Below are 13,948 nucleotides of genomic sequence, written 5' to 3' on the forward strand. Positions count from 1 at the left end.
AAAAACAAAATTTTATCAAAACTTTCCAAAACAAGACATTTATTTCTATACTTAGACTAAACAATGCAAGAGGTAAGCCTGATACAGTAATTTTTACAGAAAGCTATGAACACCTAAAAATACAGGCTCATAATGGAAATACTTTCTTAATCATAATTAAAATAAATCTGATTTGTAATCTGTAGAAAAACTGGTAGCCGCCCAACACAACTCTCTGCCAAGATTTAATAGGAAGGTATTAATAAGATTTTCATTACTTTTACAAAGTGAACTTTAAAACACTTGAGTATATCACGCAATATCACATTAAAATGGAATTATCAAAACAAAGGAACAGTAACCATTCTGATGCATTACTCCGATTGTTTTTTAAAACACCTGTTTACTTGCTAATTTGCCACATTGAGTCATTCACAATATGTCTTCCAGACATGGTAATTAGCAAAGTTCTACTGTAACAGAGTTAGTGCTACAATATCAACTAAGGGGAAATGGGATTATTGTTTTGCACTACACAGTTTATGGAAGAAATTTTAATCTTGTAAATATATTTTTTTACACAGTATAGGGAATATCCAGTGTACTGAATTTAATTTTCTATTCCATAAGTTAGGGATAAATATATAAATGTATGATTGGAAAAAAATCACAATTTAGTTATCAAGGTTATCCAATGTGAAACCAAAGACATATTCCATTCTGTACTTCGTCATTGTCATAAATATAAAGGGAAGGATAAACACCTTTAAAATCTCTCCTGGCCAGAGGAAATACCCTTTCACCTGTAAAGGGTTAAGAAGCTAGGATAACCTTGCTGGCACCTGACCAAAATGACCAATGAGGAGACAAGATACTTTCAAAGCTGGAGGGGGGGAGAAACAAAGGTTCTCTCTGTCTGTGTGATGCTTTTGCTGGGAACAGAAAAGGAATGGAGTCTTAGAACTTAGTAAGCAATCTAGCTAGATATGCATTAGATTCTGTTTTGTTAAAATGGCTGATAAAATAACCTGTGCTGAATGGAATGTATATTCCTGTTTTTGTGTCTTCTTGTAACTTAAGGTTTTGCCTAGAGGGCTTCTCTATGTTTTGAATCTGATTACCCTGTAAGGTATTTACCATCCTGATTTTACAGAGGTGATTCTTTTACTTTTTTTCTTCAATTAAAATTCTTCTTCTAAGAACCTGATTGCTTTTTCATTGTTCTTAAGATCCAAGGGTTTGGGTCTGTTTTCACCTATACAAATTGGTGAGGATTTTTATCAAGCCTTCCCCAGGAAAGGGGGTGTAGGGTTTGGAGAGTGTTTTGGGGGGAAAGACGTTCCCAAGCGGGCTCTTTCCCCGTTATATATTTGTTAGACGTTTGGTGGTGGCAGCGATAAAGTCCACGGGCAAAAGGTAAAATAGTTTGTACCTTGGGGAAGTTTTAACCTAAGCTGGTAAAAATAAGCTTAAGGGGTTTTCATGCAGGTCCCCACATCTGTACCCTAGAGTTCAGAATGGGGAAGGAACCTTGACAGTCATCAACAAAATAATATACTCCAACTACAAACTGTTCTACATTGCTATGTATTTTAAGCTTTTGTTTTACTAGCAACAAGTTGCAGGAATAAAACAGCCCGATAGTTACTGTCAAAAAGGTAATTTAGTGGGTAACTATTAGGAATGTTGTTGACAGACTGCCAAGCAGAATTATGTCAGTTTGCATTTGGTGCAGGTGTGAAGTGATATCCATTACGGAAACACTGTATGGTAGGTAACCTATTTTATAAGAAAAGGACAGAACATTAATACAGCATCAAACGAGATACTCATACCTAACTGGGAGTGATGTAAATTCACTTTGTTAAGGAAAACAGTATTTTTTTTTTTTTTAAATTTCAGACATTTATCACCTATATTCGTAACATTTATTGAGCACTTGAAACATTTCCATTTAAATTAAGATACCATAAGCCACATTAAAGGTAAACAACATGGTGCAGTAATCATCCTTTATTTGGGTGGTTTTTTCATTTGTTTTGTATTTAACGGCACTGACTGTAGCTAGACACACATCAAAATTACAGAAGTCATCAATTTAAATACACAAGCACACATTCTTCAAGGTAAAATCCAGGGAAGCTTACACTTTCCTGCTTGTAGGCCAGAAGAAAGAAATCAAGTCAGGAAAAAATTAATTCTGCTTAAAAATCATTATGACAAGCACTGGAAATTTTTGAAGCTTTTAGGTAAGTTTCTATACATTTTTACAAGTTATTTCCTTGTAAATGTTGTGTTTGTAACTTTTATTTTTATTTTATTTTATTGTTACTGAGTCTCCGCCAGTTTCAAATAAAATCTTTGATCTCTACTTCCCTTTTTTGCTTGTTATAAGGATAGATCATTCCTTCAACAGTCGTTCTTCCCACCCTAAGGCCTGACATCAGCTTTACCCCTCACACAGCCTTCCCATCCAAAGCCTATTGAAGTCAATTATTTCAAAGGGCAGGTGGTGTAGGTTACTTAAAACAGAAAGCGTGACACCCACAAGCAGACAAAGCTAAAATACAGAAAATACTCATTGAATATTAAATATCACTGCAATTTCCAGGTTGTTCCCGTTCACTTGCAATTCATTCTTTCCCCCTACCCCTCAGGTACACTACAGGTTAGCAGCCAAACAATGTTTTATGAGCAACTGGGCTGCTTTCAAATTTATCTGTATTCAGAAAACCTAAATCAGAGACTGACCAATACACCCAGCTAAACTTTTTATACACAAAAGAATTCAGCTGCCTGTAAAAGGCTGCTGAACAAAGTACCATGACTGAAGGATTAACATAATGCTTTCATATGACTGCAAACTGCTGTTAAACACAGAAGCTGAATTTCAGAAAGGAAAAGGAAACAAATAAGAAGTTACATTCTAGCAGTCCAGACAGTGTGCCACAACAGTGCTTTACCAACACAGCTGGGTTGTTCTCAAGCTTACTATAATTTAGAAAGTCAAATCAGGACCATTTTAACAGCTTCTAATTTCTCTTTGCTAAGTAAAAAAGCCCTAGATTCTTTGAAACAGAAGTGAGGGTTGAGGAAAAGAAATGGGCAGGATTTAAGACATTTTAAAGAGTTTTAGGCCTATAGCTGCCAATTTCTGTAGTGTTTTTTTTTTTTTTTTTTTTTCAAAAATAGATCTGCAAGAGGCAGGATATAAAAGAGTTATCAGCTTCCTCTCTCTCTTATTTACATAGAGGGCACATATATGTAAATTAGATATATATTGAGGATGAAATACACAATGAACAACGAGGAGCCCGGTGCCACCTTAATGACGAACAGATTTATTTGTGCATAAGCTTTCATGGGTAAAAACTCCACTTCTTCAGATGCATGGAGTGCGGAGCTTCCATGCACCTGAAAAAGAAGTGGGGTTTTTTTTATGCCCAAATAAATCTGTTAGTCTTTGAGGTGCCACCGGACTCCTCGTTTTTGTGGATACAGACTAACATGGCTACTCCTCTGATACACAATAAAGTAACTTACATTAAAAGGTGAGTTTAGAAATGGCCTAATTTTCAAAAATACACATGTAACTGAGCACACAACTGGCACATGCAAATTTGGAATAAGCTCAAGTAAATGGCAAGGTGTGTTTAGTTCGACATCTATATATTCAGTTACTCGATTTGTGTGCATGTCCAGTGATTTCAGAAGCAAATAAGATATTCAGTAATGTGCTACTATTTTACATTATAAACTATATGTGTAGCTTATAGTTAGTAAAAAGTTGAATAGGTAAACCTAACCCTATAACTAAACAGACTAAAATTGTTCATAGTCCTTTCATTATGTTGTTTTAACTGTATTATATAGATTTTTTACTCTTAAAAATATAATGGACACAAAGTAAAACTATGAGGTCACATTAAAGTATATTTTCAATTCCTGCAGCACACGACAGTCAATACATGACTCAGGGACAAGATCATCAGTAGACTTTGACGATAGAAACTGAATGTAATAATAAAGTGCTGTACTTCAAGGTCAAAAGCATTCTATTTGATGCAGACAATCATACATTTAGCCCAATCAGTCAATACCACTCATTTAAATCATGTCTTTTAAGTATGCACTTCAGAGTCCACCATTATCATAACTGATGTAACTTCTATAATTACCTGCATTTGTGTTTGATCCTTGTAGTAGTACTGTCAAGGTCTCCATAACCAATAAAGCTAGCTGCTTTTGGTCCTCAAAAGAACTGTTGTTTCTTGAATCCCCTAAAAAATAATTTCAAAAGTTCATTGCACTGAAAACAACAAAGCTGATTTTTTTTAAAGATTAAAAAATAAAGTTTTGTTCCTTTCACCAATCCCCATTTTTTTTTTTTTTGATTCCACACAAAAACCATCCTCTAACAAACTTGTAAACCACATTAAAGACATATCCACACACACACTCAGGAAAGTTGTGACAAATTAACTTAAGGTGTGAAGTTAAAATACATTAAACCCATCTGTAGATGTTCTCATTCAGAAGTACAATTGCCTTAGTTTGCTTTAGCTTAATCCACGGGGCATGCACACTGGAATTTAATGTGCCTTAACTTCACACCTTTAGTTAAGTCATCTTAACTTTCCTCAGGGCTTATCCAAACAAATATTTAGTTCGCAGCAAGATGGGGTGTGAATCTACCCTGCACAAGCGTAGAACTCTTAAGAACTGAAGTGTTTTTCAGTGGGAGCTGCAGGCTTAGGACTTCATCTAGTAGGCCACCACCATGCACATTAACAAATCTCTACGACATGGTGTAAGGCAGATTTTTTCATCAAGTATTTGATTATGAACTATTGCTGGTTACTTAGTATGGTCTGAGCAGTTTAAAAAGGTTTATCATGATATCAGATGCTGAGATGCCAAAGGCAACAGATGCATAAAATTCATTTGACATGTCATAGGCTGAATGGAGACAAGCAAAATATAGTTTCAGCCAGAAAACACAATCAAGTTACCATAAACTGTTACATGGCACAGGTGAGAGGTGTTCAATACCTGAGATGGATGAAGAGATTTGTTTATGTGTTTATAGCAATATAGCCCCACAAAGCTTGAAAGGGCTCCGCAAACATGGACCCTTACTCTCCCATGGAGAAAAAGTGAATCACTGGGACTTCATGCAAGAATAAAGGTCTGTACTTTACTAGGTTAGGGCCACATTGTAAACTACTGCGATAACTGGGATGAAAGCCAATATATAATCAATATATAATTATACAGATGGCATTTCCCACTTGTTAATTTTTGCCCTGTACTAGAATAACTTAAAAATAATGTTACATTAAATATGTTTTTTTTAAAGTAGAAAACTCCAGCTATTATATATTTTTAATAAATACTTTGCACTTATATAGTACCTTTCATTAGAGGACCTTAAAGCACTTTCTAAAGCTGGATAAACATTACCATAATTTTACATAAGAAAACAAGCACAGAGAGTTTAAGTGAGCTTCATAACATCACATAGTAATTCATTGGCAGTGCTGAGAACAGAACCCAGGTGGCCCAACTAACCAGAACTAGCCCCTGCTACCCAACACTAGTCTCCTTAACCATCCAAAAACATGTACATAAACAAAAACAAAGAAAACACTCTACCTTGATCATTGAGAGCCTGCGTGGGATCTTTCAAAAGGGCTGCATATTTGTGCAAAAGGTTTACCATCACTTCCAGAAGCCCCACCTCCCTGAAGACATCCTTAAAGATGTAGTCATGACGGGTGAACTTAAGAAGTGTTTTCATTGCAATGATGCTACACTGGTAAGAGGTGCTGGACTTTAAGAGGATGCTGACACTAATCAGTTCTTTACAAGGAATATAATTCAAGCTGAAGACAACAAACTCCAGCATCTCAAAGTATTTGGTCTGCACTTCTGGAAGTTTGGAAATTTTCTCTGCAAACTGGGACAAGGTGTGCTGTGATTCCAAGATGAAGTAGTTGGCATTGTCCGCTATGTAAATATTTGTAATGGCATCCAGAATAATTTGTGCAAGATAGTTAGTTTTTGCTTTCAAAAATGCATTTTGAAGGACGGAGAAAGCTTGAATATTCCTCACACTATGACCTACAATAGGAAACAAGGGGGAAAAACAGAATTCTTTATATTCATTTGCATTATGGGAGAAGTATGAATTAAACAAACAATTTGTTCTCTGTAGCCCAACAAGTAGAAACAAATTCTACTAATATGGATTTTTCAAAAATCAAGAACACACTAAGACATCCTTTAAAGGAACTTATTTCACAATTCCACTTATTTCACAATTCTGAATGGAAAGATCTATTATTTATTGTTGCTTAAGATGGCATCTCTTTTTGAAAATAAACTTTGGCATGTGTAACAACTGAAAGATATAGTATTTTAAATGATCAAAGGGTAAATGAACATGAAAAAATCTAAATGCAATTTAACCAATTAAAAATCTGAACGGGTCATAGTTGAGGTAGGAAATTTACTTCTTTGAAAAGCACTGTTTGATCCATAATGGAAAACTTTGCACCAACTCAAGCAGACTGAGATTGGAACGATATGCAGCAGCTCCCCTCACCAACAACCACCCAATAATATCACAAGTAGTAATGTCAGTCAAAACAAAAAAGTGTTGACCAAATTAAAGCTCAGTAACATGCACATTCTTTTAACTTCCCCCACCTCTGAACAGATTGGAAGTCCTCGGAACAGTTTGGAAGTCACTTGTTGAACAAAGAGAGTTAGACCATATTTCAGGACCAGGGGGTTTGGCATTACATTCATGGGTGGGCTATAGATGCTGCCAGCCAGTGGTGGCCCTCCTTTAGGAAGGCTATTCTTGCTCAATTCCCAGGGATTCTTTCAAGAGCTGGGATTGGCTGGCCAACAAAATGCCCTCCTTTAAAGTAAAAGCAACAGGCAGAGAGTGTCCTCTTTTAATCCACTCTTTCCTGCTGCAAAAAATCTATTTCCTTCTACTTTTTTTTCCCTTTGTGGTTATTGTCGCAGAGGGCCATAAGTTGGCATGGGGTTATTTGCTGTATGGCTGGTTAAGAGGGGATGTGGAATTAATAGTCATAGGCCGATCACAGGCACTTTTGGCCTTCGACACAATTGTGCTTTTCGCATTGTGCAAACACCTTGAGCTTTGAACTGACAGTACAGGCACTTGGTACAATTAACTTGTTTTTGATTCATATTACCTCAGTGTTGGGGGCTGGTCCTGGCAACATGGGTTAGACTTCCCTCAGTGGTGATAGAATTATAGTGTTTGGTGAGAGCAACCACAAACAAGCTAAGGTTTTGTTGACATGGGAAAATTCTGTGGCACAATTATATGTCTGTAGTTTCATGAATCCTTGAGCATATGCACATATGCAGAATATGTACATGGACAATCACTTGCAGAAAAACAGGATAGTTTCTCGGTCTTATATCTGGGTACAGAAGGATGAGGAAAAGAGTAGAAAGCCCTCAACCTCCATATCCAAATGGTTATAGATATTGAAAATATAGCCCCATTCATGAGTGAGTTTTCTGATATAGTCAAGGTTAAAAAATGCAAAATGTGAGCCAACATCTGCAATATTTGAAAACATTTTTCTTGCCATTAATAGTTTTGCACTGCACGGATACCTCTCTAATGCTGTAATACTCTCATTAGTCCAAACATCAGAGTACACTGGGGTCACAGAAGATATAATTGCTGCAAACACTTTCAAAAGCTGTGTTAAATTTGTGTAACACGATACTTGTCATGTAGTCTAACCTATCATACACAGGATTATACTGGTCTGCACTAAAAGCCTACATACTACTATTGGCCTTCTAACAGGTTTTCTCGGGCAGGATGGGGATGTTTGAGAGGGAATGGGAAAAAATTAAGAAGGAATTAGATAGTAGTAAATTAACGGTAACAATTTGAGAAAGCCAATTAACCTTTTTAGTAACATATGTACCATGGCATGGACTAAATTATCTAGATAAAGGCTATAAAATGTACAAAACAACTTTAAAACAATTTAATCAAACACTTGCAGCTTTTTGTGAAAAAAGTTCCATAGTATGAAACCATCTTTAGTTTGAAAGCTGTGGCTTTGAATCTCAAGTATGAGACTGAAATCCAACAGTGCGGCATCCATTACAATTCAGTTCCAAAAGAATTTCACAAAATCTTCTAAAAATAAAAACTGAAACTACTATGCATTATATAAATCACTGATCTTCAGATAGCCTGATAAAGTTTTATTTTCAAATACTAATTGAAAACAACATTTGTTTTAATCAACCTGTAATTGGTTTTTAGATTTTTAAAAAGAGAGAGACAGCACGCAGATTTATGTTTGCACTGAATACTGTCTTCATTTGTTATGCTCCTTTAGTCACTTGATTTAAACAAAACTCACAAGTATTTTAATAAGAAAAGGAATACTTGTGGCACCTTGGAGACTAACCAATTTATTTGAGCATATTTATTTGCTCAAATGAATTGGTTAGTCTCTAAGGTGCCACAAGTATTCCTTTTCTTTTTGCGAATACAGACTAACACGGCTGCTACTCTGAAACCTGTCAAAGTATTTTAATGCCACATTTCATTTTTTCCTTGAAGGCTGAAAACAGAACCTTTTGAAATGTAATATGCAACAACTGTTTAGTCTGTTCATCCAATAAATCATCCAATAGAGAGCATTAATACCAATATTGCATTGCAAAGTCACACATTAATTTTTCTCTTCTAAATTACTAGCTTTTCATGATTGTTTTAAAATGAAAGATATTGAAAAGTTAATTGAGAGCTCATGAATTGTGCAAGAAAGATCGACAGCTACAGAACCTGAAAAACCAGTACTGTATCCAGGGAATAGGCATAGCACAAGCACCAGAAGCAAGACTCTCCTCCATGACAATGTGAAGTATTAAACACAGCAGGAATCACTCTGCTGGGCAGAAAGGGACAAGCCACACATGGAGTAACTAGCAGATCTACTGCTAGATGGATCCACAAGCCGAACCTTCACTAACATATGAGGCCTGTCAGGGTCCCAGGTCTTACTAAAACTTACAGACAATTGAATTGGACCAGATTAGCTTCTCAGCCACTCCTCACCAAGGTTCTAAGGCCTTGTTTACACAAGAATTTACACCAGTCTAACTAAAGGTGTGTTTTTAAATCAAGTTAAACTAGTGCAAAACGGATGTGGGCATTCTTAAACCAATTTACATCTAGTGTGTATCATTTTAGCTTCATTGAATAAGAAATCAAAATTAAACTAAACTGACATTAAACAGGTTAAATGTCCACACAAAGGTGTTGAACTGGTTTAACTAAATCTGTTTATAAAATCAATTTAGGTCTAGATAAATAGATACGGGGAAGAGGGAATATTCCTTTAAGTTTCTGCTACTTCTTAAACCTCATCTCCTCACCCAAACTCATATTGATTTAGTTAAACTGATACTAACCCCTCTGTGGACAATTTATTTCTGTTTAAGAGAAGATTTCAGTTTAGCATACTTTTCCCTAACTGACTTAAGCTAAAATGAAATAAACTTGCTTTAAACTGAAAAAAAAAAAAAAACCTAAAAACAGCATCCACAAAGCCTTTTGCACCAGATTAGATTAAAATCACACTTTAAATTATATCTATCCAAACTCCTAAAATCTGCCTGGAGGATCTATTTAATTTGTACTTTGTAGAGGGGTCATTCAGCATTTGGAGCTAAATGAGGAGAAACTGCCTCCCTTATTTTCATCTGGACACTAGCAATTAAGCAAAATCACCTTTTAAAGTCAGTATTTAATTGCTGATGTCAGAAGAAACATGAACTGTAAATGGTTTCTGTAGTGTACCAGACATTTCTCCCCCAATAAAACTTCTGCTCTGTGTGATACAAACAGTAAACTCACCTTTGCCTGCAGGTTGTGGGACTGCAAATCCAGGCAACAGAAAAGGTGCCCCGGTGGTAACACCAGCTGGTTTTAATTCATTGACACCATATGTTGTCAAGGAAGTTATCAGATTAACCAAATCCTTCAAAGCATCCTTGGATTCTGCCTCTTTTGCCTGTTCTAATCTAAAGAACATACAATACAACAACTCACATTAGCACATATTCACTTTAACATAAACCATCCACTCAAACTCATCTGAGGTTTATTTAGTTAGTTTTGGTTTTTCTTAAATTAAGGAGAGATGTTAATTTTAGAGGCACAGATTTAGTGACCTAGAATTCTGAAGCCAAAAGCTAGAGTTCACCACATTTTAAACTTTCTTCTAAGTTTTAAAAGCATTCAATTGATTAAACATTATTATTTGTATTATGGTAGCATTTGGAAATGAGATTGAGATGGGGCTTCAATATGCTAAACACACAGTAAAAGGTTATCCCTGACCCAAAAAATATTAACCAGACAAGTCAACAGGGGGCATGAAAGGAAAGGAAGTATTATCATTTTACAGATGAGGAAATAAGATACAGAGTAAATACATAAAAGTAGTACTTCATACATGCGACATACAAAACTTCATAAGTACACATTTAGCAGAAGGGAACTGCAGAAGTCTTTATATAAAACTCTCTGAAATGCAGTTCTTTGTAATAAAAAAATATTACCATACAAAGAATATAATAAACAATATCACTACTAACAACATTTGTACACACAGGTATTTTATTATATTCAGTTACTGTAAAAAAAAAAAAAAAAAAAAAGGTATAAATCTTCAGAGTGAAAAAGGCTCAGCATAATTAGGGACCAAAGAACCGAGGACAGCTTTAGGATGAAAACAAAATAATGTATCCTAAAAATAATCATCACAATATACAGTAGAACCTCAGAATTACGAACACCTTGGGAATGGAGGTTGTTCATAACTCTGAAATGTTTTTAACTCTGAAGAAAATGTTATGGTTCTTTCAAAAGTTTACAACTTGACTTAATACAGCTTTGGAACTTTACTATGAAAAAGAAAAATTCTGCTTTCCCTTTATTTTTTTTAGTAGTTTATGTTTAACACAGTACTGCACTGTATTTGCTTTTTTTTTTTTGGTCTCTGCTATTGCATGATTTGTGTACTTCCAGTTCCAAATGAGGTGTGTGGTTGACTGGTCAGTTCGTAACCCTGGTGTTCATAACTCTAAGGTTCTACTGTAGTGCAATGTAAACTTTCATTTCAGCAATTTATATTTATAACCAACATGATCAGTCTTTTAACTTGTTTGTAACAATGACAAAAACCACTAGGCATCATCCTTTCAATACATTTTGTCTGTTACATTGCTCCTAAATGAAAATTAATCACAGATATGTGAGACAGGAAGGGACCTCGATAGGTCATCTGTTCCAGTACTCTGCACTGAGGCAGGACTAAATATTATAGACCGTCCCTGAAAGGTATTTAACCCATTCTTTAACACCACCAATGACAGAGATTCCACAACCTCTCTAGGTGATTTGTTCCAGTGCGTAACTACCCTTACAGTTGGGAAGTTTTTCCTAATATCTAACCTATATTCCACTTTGCTGCAATTTAAGCCCATTGCTTTTTGCCTGTCCTCAGTGGAAAAGGAGAACAATTTATCATCTTCCTATTTATAACAACCTTTTACTTATTTGAAAACTATCATCATTCCCCCTCAGTCTTCTCTTCTCCAAACTAAACAAACCCATTGTTTTCAATCTTTCCTGGTCGGTCATGTTTTCTACACCTATAATAATTTTTGTTGCTCTCCTCTGGATTTTCTCCAATTTGCCCACATCTTTCCCAAAGTGTGGTGCCCAGAACTGTACACAGTTGCAGTTTTTTTAGTGCTGATTAGAGTGGAAAAATTATTTCTCATGCCTTGCTTATAACACTCCTGTTACTACATTTCAGAATTATGTTAGCTATTTTTTGCAACAGTGTTACATTGTTGACTCTCATTTAGTTTGAGATTCACTATAACCCATAGATCCTTTTCTGTATATTCCTTCCTAGGTAGTCATTTCCCATTTTGTATTCATGCAATTGAGTATTCCTTCCTAAGCTCAGTACTTCGCATTTGTCCTTATTGAATTTCATCTTATTTATTTTACATTATTTCTCCACCTTTTCAAGATCATTTTGAATTCTAATTCTGTCTTCCAAAGCACTTGCAACCCTTCCCAGTTTGGTATTGTCCGCAAACTTGATACGTGCGCTCTCTATGCCATTATCCACCTATGAAGATACTGAATATAACTGGACCCAGGACACATCCCTGAGGGACCCCACTGAATATGCCCTTCCACCTTGACTGTGAACCATTGATAAACACTGAGTACTATTTTCCAACCAGTGCACCCACATTATAGTAGGTTTCTCTAGGCTATATTTCCCGAGTTTGCTTCTGAGAAGTCATGATGTGAGACAACATCAAAAGCCTTACTGAAGTTGAGATATAATGGCTAAATAGAAAATATTTAGATGTTGCAGTCTCTCTTCATTATTTACCAGTAGGAAAAAAACTGCACTACTGAGCAAACCATAACAACCTCAAGCACAGAAAACATCTAAAGCTTTCTCAGAGATTCAGAAATTTTAAACTTATGAGGAAACATCATGATTAAACTATCTGTCCTCTTGCATAACACAGGACACAGGATTTTGAACATACTTCTAGCATTGAGCTCCATCTCTTGTAGAACAAAAGCATTTATTTTATAAGGACATTTAAAAATTACTTCTAGAAGTATGAAACTAAACAACATACATATGCCTAAATATGTTGCCATTAAAGAAATTTGCAATTTTCTTACTAAATTTTCAAAGGGGTAGACACAACTATGCTGATGGGAGAGATTCTCCCGTCGATATAGTTCATCCACCTCCCCAGGAGGTAGTAACTGTGTTGTGGGAGAAGCCCTCCCATTGATACACCACTGTCTACGCAGGGGGTTGCGTCAGTATAACTATGTTGCTCTGGGGTGTGATGTAGTTATACAGATTTAGGTCTGTAGTGTAGACCTGCCCTCAGTAACAGTCACTACTGCACCTCAACAACAGAAATGTATCTTGAGTTTAAGTTCATGATTAATAATTATTTTAGGATCACTGTTCCTAATTATAAAAACAAGGAGTTTGGTGGCACCTTAAAGACTAACAGATTTATTTGGGCATAAGCTTTCGTGGGCTAGAACCCATTTCGTCAGATACTTTACCCCCAGATACTTGTTCCTAATTATAGTATTTTCTCTTTTAATGCAAGATGTAAGAGGGTAGAAGTTACATTGTTTAATTTCAATAATGGTTAATGCTAACAATTTAAAAATAAAAACATAACTCATTCTCCTGTTAGACCACACACAAATAAAAGAGAATACAGACCATCTCTCTCACCCCAACTGTATTACAGAAGAAAACAAAGCTTTTCATTTATTCTTCACTGTTCTGGGATTCTAGTTTACCTGTTTTATTAATCCGCTCTTATTCAAGCTATCAAATTTCTCTAAAGTGAAATATTTTCAGACTATTTTCCTCCACCGAACAAAAATTTCAGGAAGACACCATAGATCAGTTGGTAGCAGTGATTCTAAAGTTTTCTGTGATTCATTACTATAAAAAGTTGAAAAGAAAATGTGGCTTAGTTGCTCGCCTTCTTCAGAAACTAAGCCTTATGATCCAACAAAGGCACTATTTCCAGAACCTGAGTAGACTAAAGTCACAAGAGAGATCTCCAAACCATAATTCTTATACAGGAACAAGCTGCAGCGTCATTGTGTTAAGACTAGAGATCAGAAGCATCAGTGACCATGGAACCCTATCACATAATCAGGAACAGACAGAGAATGTATGGTCAAGCAGAAAGAGGCTTGCTGTTACTGAAGTTCCTTTTCAAAAGGAAAATGATCACAATCTAAAAGTGTGGTTTATACTGAAAAATGATATTTAATAGCATCACAAGAGGAGGTTGGGATTGT

The 13,948-nt window shown here is 35.6% G+C and overlaps 1 protein-coding gene across 9 annotated transcripts in view; it reads right to left on the reverse strand.

Moving 5' to 3' along the window:
* The window catches only part of WDFY3 (WD repeat and FYVE domain containing 3), a 296,640-nt gene that overhangs the window by 151,307 nt on the left and 131,385 nt on the right, over positions 1 to 13,948 (reverse strand). For all 9 annotated transcript variants that reach the window (XM_043545050.1, XM_043545054.1, XM_043545049.1 and 6 more), the window contains 3 exons: positions 9,917 to 10,083; positions 5,635 to 6,102; positions 4,158 to 4,259 (listed from right to left, as the gene is read on the reverse strand). In XM_043545050.1, coding sequence (XP_043400985.1) covers positions 4,158 to 4,259; positions 5,635 to 6,102; positions 9,917 to 10,083 — 737 coding nt within the window. The remainder of the gene's footprint in view (positions 1 to 4,157; positions 4,260 to 5,634; positions 6,103 to 9,916; positions 10,084 to 13,948) is intronic.

The sequence above is a fragment of the Chelonia mydas genome, chromosome 4 (genome assembly GCF_015237465.2).
Source record: "Chelonia mydas isolate rCheMyd1 chromosome 4, rCheMyd1.pri.v2, whole genome shotgun sequence".
NCBI classification, from domain to species: Eukaryota; Metazoa; Chordata; order Testudines; family Cheloniidae; genus Chelonia; species Chelonia mydas.